This window comes from Eschrichtius robustus, chromosome 10 (assembly GCF_028021215.1).
Source record: "Eschrichtius robustus isolate mEscRob2 chromosome 10, mEscRob2.pri, whole genome shotgun sequence".
Taxonomy (NCBI): domain Eukaryota; kingdom Metazoa; phylum Chordata; class Mammalia; order Artiodactyla; family Eschrichtiidae; genus Eschrichtius; species Eschrichtius robustus.
This window is the reverse complement of record NC_090833.1, coordinates 118,099,624-118,115,298: the sequence shown is the minus strand read 5'-3', so window position 1 is coordinate 118,115,298 and position 15,675 is coordinate 118,099,624. Positions and strand designations below refer to the sequence as shown.

The 15,675-nt window shown below is 43.8% G+C and overlaps 1 protein-coding gene across 1 annotated transcript in view; it reads right to left on the bottom strand.

Moving 5' to 3' along the window:
- LOC137769958 (probable ATP-dependent RNA helicase DDX60) overlaps positions 1-15,675 on the bottom strand; it is a 76,069-nt gene that overhangs the window by 22,666 nt on the left and 37,728 nt on the right. The window contains exons 22-27 of the mRNA XM_068552165.1: positions 10,547-10,651; positions 9,871-9,999; positions 8,683-8,804; positions 6,587-6,745; positions 2,463-2,610; positions 955-1,107 (exon numbers count right to left, since the gene is read on the bottom strand). Coding sequence (XP_068408266.1) covers positions 955-1,107; positions 2,463-2,610; positions 6,587-6,745; positions 8,683-8,804; positions 9,871-9,999; positions 10,547-10,651 — 816 coding nt within the window. The remainder of the gene's footprint in view (positions 1-954; positions 1,108-2,462; positions 2,611-6,586; positions 6,746-8,682; positions 8,805-9,870; positions 10,000-10,546; positions 10,652-15,675) is intronic.

Sequence of the window (15,675 nt, the reverse complement as noted above, 5' to 3'; positions counted from 1 at the left end):
AAATTTTGTTTCTGGTTATTGACTTTTAAAGTAAATAAATAACTTGTTATTAGTTAAGAAAAAAGCTAAACAAAGTTGTTAATGATACATTTTGGGGTTTTTTCCAGATTACAGAATTACCCTTAAATTAGAATGTCAGATTTTCTTCAAGATTTATTTATTAAGATTAAAAGATACTCCCTAGAGTAACAGAATCAATCTCTCTCCTCCCCACCACACACAAATATAATGTACATAATTCAAAAAATTAATGTGACAAATTAGAAAAAGTCAGGGTCTATTTTAAAATATTACTCAAGGTCTAAATTAACTAGGAAATCACATAAACCCTCTTTGTGAATGTATCCAGAGTATCCCCTCACATCTTTATGGGACACACCAAATACAACATAACAAGGGCTGGGTGTCAAGTGATTCAGGGAACCTTCCTCCTGTCCGCCACCAGGGACAGGACAGAGTATGAGGGTGGCACCGCTAAAGTCGGCCGAGCCGTGCAGCGGGCCCCGGGGAAGCAGTACATCCTTGTTCTTATTTCGGCTATTACACCGGGAAAAGACCTGATCGAAATGCTACCCTGAATGTCCTCCACACCCATGAAAAGACGTCTACAGCCAAAATCACATGAACAGCTGACAAAATGCCATCGACATTATAAATGAAAAGTGGGCGTTTATTCCTAGATCGCCACAGGTATATTTCAAACATGGTTGGGAATAGTTGGAACAGTACTTGTTTAGGGGATACTTGAATCTCACGAAAAAGAGATAAACTGAATGAGAGATTTCAAACCCCCTCCCTCAACTAAATGAGATGGAAAATGCAGTGGTATCATGGGACGTTAAAAAAAAAAAAAGACATAATTAGATGGGAAAAAATGGTTATTTTCCACTCGTTATGGGCGCTCAGCTTCATACAGACAGAGTTTCAAGTTTTAAAATGAAGAACTTTACTTACCCTAATAAATCCTTTCCTAAAAAGAATCTCAACTAACTGCTTTTCTTTGGCGCTCAAAGAGCTGTGATGATATCCAATTCCCCTTGCTGCCAAAGCCTTCAGTTTGGTGCCTTTCCTTGAGAATTTCACTCGGTCAAACACCCTCTGCAAAGTCTGAAAGAAGCAAGAGTTTTAGGGATTTTGATCATCTCTTATCTAATTTTAATTTAAATCAGAATTTAAAATGGTGAAATGAAAATAACAGGCACACTATATAATAATTTAGCTAAATGAGGCCAATTATTTGAAATTAACTCTACATATAAAAAACATTTTATGGGAACAACAGTAACTATCAGAAATGTTCCAAAGTCTTGGAGCAGAATGTCTCGCGCCGTTTCACCCCATTTCAGGGGTGAGAAGTACTGACCAAGCGGTAGACAATCCCCAGAGGAGGTGCGAGTGTGGCCGCTCCAGCCTGCGGGAGGTCAGATCAGCCCTAGGAGTTCTCCCTGGGGAGAGCGATTTCTCCAAGCAGAGCAGGTTCCTTACCCTATATGGTCTGGGAAGGCTTCCTTCTCACTGTAAATTGGTCACAGATAGCCTTAAAAATATCCCTGCCCTAAGGAGGAAATCCACTTGCATGCAGAGTTTTATGTGCTAAAATAAGCACTGCTTATGAAAGAGAGAAGAAAAGAAAAAACCAAAAACCCTAAGAGTCCAAAAGCAAAATACCCTCCATTGTACAGTCAACTATACAATGGGATATCAAGGACCCATGAAAATGATGATGGTTCTCGAAAAGGAGGAAACCATGAAATTTACAAAAGAATGTATCCAATAGAATGCACATATACACACACAGGCATATGCCTGTATGCACCTATGTGTGTATGTATGTGTGTATGTATGTGTGCGTGTGTGCGTGTGTGTGTGGTCACAAAGATATGAAAGGTTCATCCAGAAGGGCAGTGATTACTTCCGACTGTTGGCATGGCTTTTATTGTTACTAATTTATTTTTTCAAATTCGTCTACCAAACGCATGCATTATTTGCACTATAACACATTTTGAAGAAGAAACGGCACACCACATTTAGATATTTCAATGTCTTTTTGGTGGCATGTTTTGACTGTAACATAGAAATCCTGAGCTTTGGAAAAATTGTGTATATATTATTTCAAGTGTATTGGACCACATGTACCGAAATATTCTGTTGAGGCGCGTGAGACCGGGGCGTAGAATTCAGGCTGCGAAAAACAGTATTGCAGGAAGAAATCACGGAAGGACAGCCACCCCCAGGGGTTAACTATTAACAAGCACGAAATCATCTATAAACCTAATCCTGTCTTCTTCAAACACACTCTGCAGAGCCCTCAGGGTTAGGTACAGACAGACAGCCATGCACAAGGATTTCTGTTCTGGAAGCGACAGCACTGAGGTGCCACACCTGGCAGCGTCTGGAGCTGACCAGTAGTAGCGGGAGCGTGAAATGATTTCCAGGAGCACTGCCCCATCCTAAGGGCTCACCTCAGCATCTATGGCCTTCTGATCAGCATATGTGCAGTCCTGAGGGATCTCCAAGTTCTTCTCCAGACTCTTGAGGAGATTATCATGTTCAGCTCCACGGATTAGGCTTTGATCCATTTTTCTGGGATTTTTCTGGCTTCTTTTATCTCTGTTTATAAAAACAAATTTTAAGTGATGAACGGCCACATTTGGCCGCCATAGGAAGCCCGGGACGTCCTTGATCCCCTCATCACCCAGACATTCACTGCTACATACACCCGGACCACCCTGAACCAACCTTCTCCCTCGGAAGCCTCTGGAACTCGTGTTCCCTCATCAGAAAAGTCCCCTACTGTGTCTCAGTAGTCCCCTCCTTTCCTCCTACTCTAAGCATCCTTCTTGCCAAATCCAGTTCTCCCAATATGACCCCCCTGTCCCTTGCTAAAGTGATGAGCATTTTCTCTTTCGCAGGCTTGGAGGAAGGTAGGTGCCCCTGGCTCCACATGGCCAAGTGCAGGCCAACTCCTTCTCTCCTCCTGCGGACGCTACAGCAGCTCTGAGTTTGGTTGCCAAGGGCTCTTGGTGGCACCACCCCCTGCAGAAGTGCCCTCTGCTGACAAGAGCTCCCAAGAAATGCCTGGAAGGTTACAACACCTCTTGGGACCGGGAATGTGGCCCCCAGCCAGTACCTGACTGATAAGCGGTACACGAAACAGCCCCCTCGACCCACGCTGGCACGATCCTGCCGTGCACCCAGGCCTCCCGGTTGGCCGGGGTCAGCAATGTTCCAGCAACACCACACCCTTACGCCTCTTCCTCACTTTCCCTCTGTTGCTTCCTCGCTTTCTTGCAGGTCCCGCTCAAGCACACCCCTTCAACAGATCACTTCCATGAGGTCCCATCTCAGATCTCTGCGAGGAATCTGGCCTAAGACGCTGCCCCACAAACACTGGCCTGGACTCAGTCACCAAAGCGCATTATCCATCACTCCTCACGGGAACCGCCTTTCAGACACCCACATCTCTGGTCCTTTCTTGGTTTGTTTCTGGTGAAGGAGAAAAGCTGCTGCCATATCAGTAAACAAAGGATGCGGCAGCCATCAAGCCACTACAGTCACCCCGACGGTGAGCCCTGAGGGAACTCAGGATGGAGACCCACGGGCTGCCCACCGCCAAGCCCACAGCCTCTGCAGCCCCCCTCCATGGCACACCCCGAGGGGACTCAGGATGGGATAGCACAGGACACTGGCCCCAGACAGCTGAGGTGCAGATCAAAGGAATGATTTCAGTGAGCCCAGACTCTTGCATCTTCCCATACACTGAAAAGTGCTAAACTCCTTAACTTGAGATGTCTGGTTTTCTTTAATGAACAGTCATCTTTTGATGTTCCGACTACCTTGTGTTTGTTGCAAACACTCCTCTACATCCTGGCTCCCCGCTTACCTCTTGGGAGCAGCCCCTAGGAGCTGTCTGAGAGGCTGCATCCCGGGCTTAAGTCCTTAGAACGTCCAGCAAATGAAACCTAATTCTCAACTTTTAGGCTGTGCTTTTTTGTTTTAGTCGACACTCTCACCTTTGCACATAAGACAGCTCCTAATATGAGAATATGTGCTAACCAGTGTCCCGTCTAACTCCATTTCAGGGGTGAGAAATACAGACGAAGCAGCGGACGCACCACCAACTCACTTCCTGTGACATTCCCTTCACCTCCAGGGGCAATGCCAGGACCAGCACAGGCAGAGGACTAACGGAGGCCCCCCATACTGTTGTCTAAGGATTTCTAAGTTTTAAATTGAGGTACCAGACTTTCAGATAAAATACATCCTCCTCCTACCCTGACAAATAGAGCCCCGTAACCACCTGGAATCTGAAGGGTGAGAGTGAGCTCCAGAGGGATGTCCCCTGAGCCGCACCAACTCCTTAACTTTAAGGGAATGGCTGCAGATGGGGAGGCCGGCGTGGGGTTCTCTGAAGCACAGGGCCCGGGGGCAAGGGTCCCAACACCCTCAGTGTAATCATGGTGCTGAATGAGGCAGGAAAATGCTGACTGAAAGAAAACGCACCACCTAAAAGTTGAGAATTATGTTCTATTCGGTGGACATTCTTAGGACTTCAAGCCCCGGAGACAGCATCTCAAATAACTCTGAGAGATTGCTCCGCGGAGGTGAGGCAGGGGGGCGGGGATGCACAAGAGTGTCTGCAACAAAGACCAGGTGGTCGGAACATCAAAGGATGACTGCTAACTAAAGAAAACCAGACACCTCAAGTTAAGGAATTTAGCGCTTTTCTGTGTATGGGAAGAGGCAAGAGTCTGGGCTCACTGGAATCATTCCTTTGATGCTCACCTCAGCTGTCTGGGGCCAGTGTCCTGTGCTTTCCCATCCTGAGTCCCCTCAGGGTGCACTGCCGGGGAAAGTGGTGGCTTGACGGCTGCAACATCCTTTGTTTACCGGTAGGACAGCAGCGTTCTTAGTTCATGAAAACATTCGTCTTATTTTGAAAGCTTGACTTGTTGGTCACTAATGCAACTTGACATCGTGACCGCCAGCGTCCTGAAGAAAAGCTGTCTAAGGACTAGTGATTGAAAAGGCTGACACCTACCATCACTTCCAGGGAAACAGCGTTAACAGGCAGAAGGAAGAGACACAGAAGTGTCAAGCAGGAAATTCTGACTTGCTCCAGAATGTGAAAAATCTGAGCCCGAGAAGCTCTAAAAGCTGTTTCAACTTCCAGGGAAGTAACTACCAATCATTGCAAAATATTTATGGGCCAGCTGTGACCTGCCAAGCAATGTGTTAAGACTGTGTAAGCAGCTCTTTATAGGAAACCGCCCTCAGCAGGAAGCCCCTTTCCTTGTCACTTTAGCAGAGCTGTACTGTGACTTTTCACCAGGCATCCCGTGCCTTACTCATCTCCAGCCCAAGCACAGCTTTCAAGTCTTTTGATCACACAATACTTTGCCTAACTTATCGGTTCTTTCTGTAGATCAAAGAAGGAGGAGAGGAGAGTCAGTAATTAACAGGTGACCAGATCTCTGCCCAAGCTTCCCCTTCAGTAATCTCCTGAACAAACTGCATGATCAAGAGAACATCTAGAGGAAGATCACGAGGAGTCCACGAGCCTGCACACAGTGGGGGACGGCGGTGACCCTGACCCCCATCTCAGTGATTAACTGACATTACTCCCCTCCTTCCCTTTACAACTTCCATGGCCGAGCAGAATCTCACAGGTGGTTTTGGGGGGACACTGAGTCCACCATCTCCCCAGACTGCTGGCATCCTGATTAAAGGAACCTTTCCTTTCTGCCGACATTTGGGAGTATGTAATTGATTTTGTAAGCAGCAAGCAGCAGGACCCGAGTCATTCGAGAACAACTGGATATATTAATAAAAAGAGGAAAACGCACGGTCCCTGCTGTGAGAGAGCTAACAATTTAGGAAAAAGACAGCAACACATCATAATCGACCTACTAAATACTGCAGCGTAGCAAGAGCCCGGGAGAAAGGGCACTAAATCTAAGTGGGGCATGAGGGCAAGCTTCAGAGAGGGACAGCGAACTCATGAGCAGAAGCTCTGGGGGCGAGCCGGAAGGAGGGACCTCAAGGCAGAAGGGCCATGTCACGGGAAAGTGCAGGAGGACGTGTCACGCAGGGAGAAGAGTAAATATTGAGTATCGTCGGATGAGAGTAGTAGGATGTGATCTGAAAAAGTGAGGGCAAAACTCCAAACATGGTGGCCCACCAACAATGGCCCAGGAGAACGAACAGTGAGTGTGGGTAAGTTAATCAATGAGAACATCAGCAAGAGCGGTGTCAGCTACGCTGCAGGGTGGGGAGCCTCGAAGCTCCCAAGTCCAGGAAGAAGACCGCTGTGATCGCCCGAGGAAGATGCGAGCCCGTCTAGACCAGGCTGCCACTGAGGATGGGAGGGTGGGAGGAAGGGAAGACGCATCTCAGACCCAGAGTCATCAGAATTAGACACCGAGAACAAGGCGGGAGCCAGGAGCACACACAGTTCTGCGAAGCACAGAACTGGCCTGCAAATAAGGGACAGCTAGGATGTCTGTGTAGCCCAGTGTACGTTCCTGGTGGGACTTGCGACGTATTTCAGCCTTCCAACCACCAGCGTGCTGAGTCACATACTCACACTGTCTTCTGTGTCTCAAGGGATTTTCTAAGTTTTCGAAGTTTGTTCTCCATGTCACAGGCCTCCTTATCAGCCTTGAGGGGCCTCCTGCTCTGTTGCTTTATCTCTAGGAACGTTTTCACACTTTCAGCGCTTTTCTCTACATCCCCTAAGTTAAATCTGGAAACAAAGGAAAAGAATGCTTGCCTTGAAAGTAATGCGATAAATACAATTCAGTCATATAGCCATCCACTGCTGTCATCCTGACACACAGCTGTTGAGTTTTTAATCTCCACTTTTATGAGCTTCATCCTGAACAGGCACACGAGGTGTTCTGGGTCAGCAGACCCATCATTAACCAACTTACAGGAAACAAGAAGTCCCCTCCTGGGGCAATGGCAAGCAGAGCCCCCAGAGATTTCTCCTGTAAGAGGGGTCAGGCACCCCACAGGCAAGGAACAGATAACAATGGATTTTCTCTATTTACAGAAGAGAGATGTTCCTCCTCCCCCTCTTAAGAGGTGAGAAAAAAATTTTTTACTCTTTTTTATTTATTTTTATTGTTATCGTAGTTGTTCTTGTATTTAATTCCACTGGTCTTTAGGTCTGCCTTGTAACAGAATCAAAGACCCTTAGTATTAGATAAATATATGTAAGTCCAGATATTTTTTTTTCCAAAGTATAGTTGATTTACAATATCATGTTAGTTTCAGTTGTACAACACAGTAATTCAGTATTTTTGAAAATTCTATTCCATTTAGGTTATTACAAGATCAGGGCTATCATTCCCTGTGCTATACAGTAGGTCCTTGTTGCCTATCTAATATATAGTAGTTTGCATCTGTTAATCCCAAACCCCTAATTTGTCCCTCCCCACTTTTCCTCTTCCCTTTGGTAACCGTAAGTTTGTTTTCTATGTCTGTGTGACCGTTTCTGTTTTACTTATACATTCATTTGTATTATTTTTTAGATTCCACCTATAAGTGTAGCATACAGCATTTGTCTTTCTCTGTCTGACTTATTTCACTAGAGAATATTATGGTTAGTGATATAAGTCAGATTTCGTGACGGCCAAATCTTTTGTGAATTTTAGTGCCGCCTTTGCTTTTCTCTGTGTTTTTTTGTTTTCAGTTTTATTGAGACATAATTGACATATAACACTGTATACGTTTAAGTTATACAAAACATGACAAGTTGATAAAGGTTTACATAGCAAAATGATGACCATAATAAGGTTAGTTCACAAAACCACCACCTCACAAAGTTACCTTTTTTTCCTTTTGTGGTGAGAACATTTAAAATCTACTCTTAGCCACTTTCAAGTATGCAATACAGTATTGTCACCTGTAGTCACCATGATGGAATTAGATCCTCAGGACTTATTCATTACATAACTGGAAGTCTGTACCTTTGACCAGCATCTCTCCCTTTCTCTCACCCCCATGTCCCTGGCAACCACTAATCTACTCTCTGTTTCTATGAGTAAGGCTTTTTCAGATTCCACATACAAGTGAGATCATATAGTAAAATTTTGCTCTTTTAGGCAGGATGGAGAGAATTGGGGGTTTTCATCCCAACTTCTTGGATTGTGACCATTTCTTTCTAGAGACCAGGTAAACCCAGGAGTTACTGGCCTCTACAATCCAGAAATGTCTCCAGAGTCTGGGCTTTATACCTTTTGAAATGGAAATACCTAGGGACATATATGGTCCAGACTTCCTGGCACCTTGGGACTTAAACTAGCATATTGTAAGGCTACTTTAATTTTATGTGGGGTAATGGTGTGCATAAACATTCGACCTCTTTTGTAAAAAACCTAGGTATTGACTGAAAATTAACAAGACCTAATTAAAAATACACTAGTTTATAGTAAAAGGAGAAGAAGAAATGGAGAAGGAAAACGAAATAAGGAAGGTAATATGTAATAGCACAAGTAAAATTATTTTTGTAAGAACTGAACTAGAAAGGTGTAGTTTTAAATATGCGCTCTAATAACAAAAGGGCACCAAAAATCGTATTGAACACTATTTTACCAGAGTCAAGTTTGCGTAACTTCCCTCTACTTAAAAGAATGCATCTTATACAAATTACAACCAAAAACAAATTAAATGACTTACAAAAAAAACAGTGCAGGTAACTTCTCCATTTGCCTTAGCTTTTCGACGAGAAATGGAAACATAACTGTCATGTTTTCTGAACTAACAACCGGAGGACGAAGATTCCTCAGGACCATTCTGGCCTGTGGCAGTGAAAAGAAAATTATTGTAAGTTCTGCATAATGAAGACATGAATTCCTGCTTCTGGCTAAAACATGTTCATAGTTATCTAATCTATATTTCTGTGGTTCTTTAATAGAATATGTAACAAAAACAAAAATAATGAAAGTGTAAGATAAAACACTGCAAAAGAACCATCAAAGAAATATATAAATCAATATTTATATATCATATACTAGAGAACAGAAAGATAAACAGTAATAACCATGCACGTGCAATTTAACATGCCATTTTTTAAGGCAACACAAATCAGTCTGGAAGAGGATTATTTGGTAAATGATCCTGGTTCCACTACATGGCAGGAGGTGGGGTAAATCAGTTTCTCTCTACATCATGTAACATATATATACATGATATAAGTTTCTCTCTGTATCATGTATCACTTACAAATACATTTTAAAGGTTTTTCTTGACAAAACAAGTGGAATAAAATACAATTATATAGGAGCAGGAGGAGATAATCTAAGTTAAAATATAATGGGAAAAACTCACCTGAGAAAACTCTAATATATGTCACACCCCAAAAATCAGAAACCTTAATATGTGACAACAGAGCGAACTCCAAAATAAAAAGACCAGCAACTTACTTAAAACAAATATGCATAACTCATACGACCCTGGACTAAGGTTGTAATACAAAAATCGTTCCTACAAATTAAAATAAAAATCATAAAAGAAAAAAAAACTTTCCAGATGAAAAAGAGATAAAGGGATGAAAAGCTCTTCTCAGCTGCTGTCACTGTGATTCCAATCCCGAGCACCATGACCAGGACCGTGGAAAGGGCCCCTCTGTCCTCATCCGTCAGAACGTGGAGCACACGTCGGGGGAGGGACAGAGGACAAGACAAGGACATAGGTCCTTTCTCTCTCTCTAGTCTATCTCAGAATCACGGGACTTCATGCTCAACTGAAAATCCTACAATGGAAGTTGAAGATTTAAAAAAGCCAGAAAATAGTAATGACTGCACAGCACAACTCAAGGGAACAAGGACACAGAGGTGCTTCACCCAAAACACGTGTGAGAATTACCTCCTTGACGTGACCGCTCCTCACCCAGCCTGTCAGTTCTGCCTTTAAGCTCTCTTCATACTTTCTAGCATCTGTCTTTCGAATGACTATTTTATTCTTAAAATGAACGAATTCCTCCGGACACAACTCCTTGAAAAGGAATACCACAAAATTCAATAAAATCATGCAAAAAAATCCAAGAGTGTTTCTCAGCAATATGTCTCATTAACAGAATTACAAGCGTCTTGAGAGTAGAGGTTGAACTTCTATCTCCCCATCATTTCTGGTGTGTAAACCTAATAGGATGGTGAACTCTTAAGGCAGAATGTAGAGCAAAACCAAACAGGAGATGAACACAGATGGACAGAGAGAAGGGAGGGGCGTGAGAGGAGAGAAAGGCAGGAACAGAAACCCAGGACCCAGCACACGGGAGGGGAGATGAAAGGATTGTCCTATCACAGAAAGTGAAAGAGGAAGCGTGCTCAGGAGTTCAGGGGCATTCCGCCCAGCTACAGGAAAACACAGACTGTCAGGAGGAAGGCTGTCAAGAGATGGGGCAACCTTATCTTGGAAAGAGTCCACTGGTAACTTTCAAAGATCAGATGCAAGTGATCGGAAAGAGTGAGAGCTTGTCTTTGTGAACAGCAGTTACCATCCACTTCAATCAATTCAAAATAATTGCAGAATTACTATTTACCTGAGCCCTGGGCCAGCTTTCCCAGAATTCAAACATGGTATCATAAAGCTGGATCATTTCTCGAGGTGAAAGGGTCAGGTCAGAAGGGAATCCAAACTTTTCAATCTATGTTTAAAATAAAATTGAAAAATTTAATATTCCTTCTATTCCGTCTGACGTTCCATCCTCTGCCTCAGCATCACTCATCATCATGAACCCGAAGACAGTGAAAACAGCACTGATCTAAAAGGCTCAATAATGGCTCAGCGCAAACAAAACACTGACCAAGAGTGTCCCTGATTTACTAAGAGAGAAAAAAAAACCCGAAAGCCCACCAAAAGGTTTTTGTATTTCCTAAGACCTTTCAGCTGAGCCAGTTCTCTTACGAGGGCTGGGAGGCTCAAACATCTGTGCACTCAGTTGAGACAAGAACACACAGCCTCCACCCTGTAGCTGGAAGTGGAACTGATTTAATTATGGATATGATTCCTGGCTTTTGAGCACCAAGCCAGGCTAAAAGGGGCAAATCTGATCTCCTCAAGTCCTGTGATAACTTGAAGGTCACCTTCACGACACGCAAGGAAACTTCTCCCCAGGTTACTGACTTGGTTCTGCTAAGCCTTCTGGATATCCACGTCATTATTTTTCCACAAATATTTTAAAATATAAATTAAAAATTCCTGTTCTCCAAAAGCTTGTCCTGCAGTAAATGCTACTGGATTCAACCACTGCTGCTACGAATCCACTGCCTGTGAAACTATGATCCCTGAGACACTGGCAGGTTTTCTTCAAAAGAAAAGTTGGGGACAGGGGCGGGGTTTTATTCTAGGAATAGGCTTCCTCAAGGGTTCTCACGGGAAACGTTAAATCTCCAAGAAGGGGCTACAGTATCCAGATTTCTCCAAAGTTATTTGACAATAGGGAACTTGTTTTAGTAAACAGCTACTAAGTTATGAAACTCAGGTTTGGAAGTTCTGGGCTAAAAAAAGCCACCCCAAACAACACAGCTGAAAAAAATTGTTTGGTAGGATGGAAAGTGCAATCAAGTTTGAATCAGAAGATCTAGTTCTAATTCTACCTCTAAATGCTAGTTCCTCATCTACAATATAGGATCAAAATATCTGTCCTGCCACCTTACAGACTGTGCTAAAAGCAAACAAGATAAATACATCAGTACAGGTTTTTTTTAAACTTTTTAAACTAGTAGATAAATAAGTCTTGAAGAGCTAATGCCCAGTATGGTGATTACAGAAAACGAAGCTGTATTATGAACACCAAACATGCTAAGAGACTAGATCTTAATTGTCCCACCACAAAAAAGGGATGAGGGGCTTCCCTGGTGGCTCAGTGGTTAAGAATCCGCCTGCCAATGCAGGGGACACAGGTTCGAACACTGGTCCGGGAAGATCCCACATGCCGCGGAGCAACTAAGCCTTTGCGCCACAACTACTGAGCCTGCGCTCTAGAGCCCGCGCGCCACAACTACTGAGCCCGTGCACCACAACTACTGAGCCCGCACGCCTAGAGCCCATGCTCCGCAACAAGAGAAGCCACCGCGATGAGAAGCCTGCGCACCGCAACGAACAGTAGCCCACGCTCGCCGTAACTATAGAAAGCCTGCGCGCATCAACGAAGACTCAACACAGCCAAAAATAAATAAATAAATTTTAAAAAATAATAAAAAGTAAAAAATGTTAAAAAAAAAAAAAAGGAAGGGATGAGGACTCAGACTTGACACAGGTGGCAGACACACTGCAAAATAAATGTATCAAAATCAACATGCTGCACCCCTTAAACTTACACAAGGTTTTATGTCAAACATATTTCAATTAAAATAATCAACCAGGCTCTGAATAAGGCTTGTAAAAATCTATAGGATGCAGGTGATTTCCTGGAATCACTGTTTAGCATCTCAGTCTGAGCACTGAACTAAACGAACAGAAAAAAACTACATTCTGCCAAATAGTACGTGAATATGTTATTTTGGAATGTTAGCATTTTCTTCTCTTATTATTACTACTTAAAAGTGGCAACTTATTTTGCCTAAATAAAATAAAATAAATCCAAGAACTATCATAATTTTTAAGACACAAATCTTCTGTTTTGGTCACGAGAATGCTTATGATTTCTTAGGGCTTTTAAGCTTTTAAAAAAGCCTGCGTGTCCTTATTTCTACCATGGAGGGCAATTCTGCCTTTGCCACGGGTTTGTTGTCAGAATTAAGTTATGTAATACGTGGCATAGGCCTAGTAAACTGCCTGGCACGTGATCGATGCCTCAACTGTCGCTGTGACTGATGAATGACCAACCTACAGGTCTTAATGTTTTTAATCAATTTCACAACTCCGTGGCTAAAAGCTGGGCATTCCCTTCAGTTGGTCTTCACTATATGATAACTTACGAGCTGGTAAAAAACTGAGCCAGCCCAGGTGTAAAAGGAAGAGACATAAAAGGTCACAGATTCACACCCTCCTTCATTTATGAACACACAGCATTACCCACGACGTCGTTTGGGCAAATCACATCTTCCCCAACCTCGCAGGTGACGGAAGCACCGCTCCACGTGCAGGCGAAAAAGCCCAGTGGCTCGGCTCCTCCCACACTTGCTGGGGCTGACACCGCCACCCCACCCCACCCCCGGCAGCCTGCAGCTGTCCCTGGGGGGCCGGACAACTCTCCACTCTGCCAGAAACGAGCCTCGTGTGAAGGTGGGCACTCCCTCACCTCACTCATCCTGCCCCCCTCCCTTCTGGAACCACCCCTGTGACAGAGCTACAGAGCGGACGCCCAAGGGGGACGGCTCTTCTCTTTACGTTGCCACAGCTCGTTACGCTTTTCCACGCCACCCGCTCTCGCACATCAATCTGAAGTCTACTACACAAGATCAGGAAGCATCTCCTTGTTCAGAAAGGCCGACTCGCTTTTTATCACTGATGCTTTAGGAAACATCCCATACACACAGCTGCCAAAATACGTATTTAACACTATCCAAGCCCCATTCCTATTGCCAACGTCCGGGAGCCTGAAGGAGACTCGTGCAGCAGCGTGACCTTTGCAGAGGTCACATGGGGTTAGGGGAGCGGAAGCAGCTTCACAGTTGTTCCATTAATAGGTGCTGAGATACAGGAAAGGCACTTGGACCACAATGCCCGCCTCGCCAAGTTCTCCCAACCACCGTGCTCACTGCTGTTTAAAGACAACCTGGGCTTCCCTGGTGGCGCAGTGGTTGGGAGTCTGCCCACCAATGCAGGGGACACGGGTTCGAGCCCTGGTCTAGGAAGATCCCACATGCCGGGGAGGAACTGGGCCCGTGAGCCACAACTACTGAGCCTGCGCGTCTGGAGCCTGTGCTCCGCAACAAGAGAGGCCGCGATGGTGAGAGGCCCGCGCACCGCGATGAAGAGTGGCCCCCGCTCGCCGCAACCAGAGGAAGCCCTCACGCAGAAACGAAGACCCAACACAGCCAAAAATAAATAAATAAATGTAAAAAAAAAAAAAAAAAAAAAAAGACAACCTGCCCTGAACCATCTTAACACAACAAATGACTGTGAAAATACTACGCTACTTAAAAACGCCAGGAAATAACATGGAAAGAGAAGAGAAAAGGAGAGAAAGAGAAAGGAGTCTTGTTATCAATTTGTGGGTTATCATCACTACTCTAGTTTGGGGATGTGAGTTAGGTCACAGGAATTTTGTCCACATTTTAGTTTTCTTTAGAGTGTAGATAGAGCCACTGCCACACAAAAGAGAAAGTTCCATAATAAAATCCTGTTGGAAAATTACCATCGCTAGGATTCATTCCGTTGCTTTTAGAAGCTACTGCATCACAGCCCAAAGGCTATAAAGTGATTCTCACTCACTCCCTCACCCAGGCATTTGTCCACCAGATTGTTCAGAATACAGTGATAAGACTGCAGGCTCTGGAATCGATCTATCTGAGACTGCATCCCAGCCCCACTCCTTCCTCAGTGGTACAAGTTTTCTCTGCCACACCTTCCTCACTTGCCAAATGGGAATATCAATACAGCATGTATCCTAAAATTGTTGTGATGGTTAAAAGAGACAAAATACGTAAAATTCCTAGAACCCAAAGTAAGTGCTCCATTTGGGTTGGCTATATTAGTGTCATGTACATTTTAATTTTATATACATAGCAGTTAGTTACAAACTACAAGGACACAAAATTTGTCTTCAAGGACTTAAGTCTAGTAAGAAGACAAGCATGTAAAGAACTTCAGCAGCAAGCTGACCATAACTGTTGTCATACAAGAAAAATATAGACAAGGTGCTATGGAGAGAAGATTCCATCCAGCTAAGGAAGTCACAGAGGATTCTGAAGAGGTTTCCCATTATAAGGATCATCAAAGATGAACAGAGTCTGGAAAACAGGCCCTTTGCATCTGTGCTCAAACACTCCAGTTTATATATAAATCATGAGGGCTTCCAGGTAAAATCCATCAAGTGGATGAACAGAAAGGACTTGGGGCCAGTTCCTAGAAGACCTGGGAAGCCTAGCTAAGGAGCTGTGCCTTTTGCCGGTTCCAAAGAAAAGCCATCAGAGGCTCGGCAGGATCAGAATTATCCTTACTAATTATTTATCTAAATTAGCTTTCTGATCCAGATGATTATTTAGGCAGAACATGGAACTACTCCCTGTGACATCAAATATTTTAAATAAAGAAAACTCCATGTGCCTTAAAAATTGTCCATTTAGAAGGCTCATCTGACAACAGAATTTAGAGTATATTTAACTTATCCAGTCTTGGAAGGAAGGCAAACTATTGCTTAATTATCACTTTGAGTGGCAACCAGAGCTTTAATGGGCCATTCCCGAGAATAGAAGGAAAAAGGAAAAATAATATGCAAGAAAAATTAAGAAATCTTCCCCCACTCAAACCCCAGTGCGCCAAATGAGGTCCCCTTAAGACCTCCACCTTACTGATTCACTACCAAAAAGTCATGTTGTGATTGCTATGTTAGTGAAAAGCGTCTTTTCCTTGTTTGACCTAATTCACAGCAATCAGATTCTCACACGTACAAGGTACTGTCCACACACAGTTGTAGCTGCATTAAGAGAAGTGTTAGTGTCCTCGAAGGTGGACAGATGGGACACAGGTGCTGAGAAGAAGGAAAATGGGCAAAGAATAAAG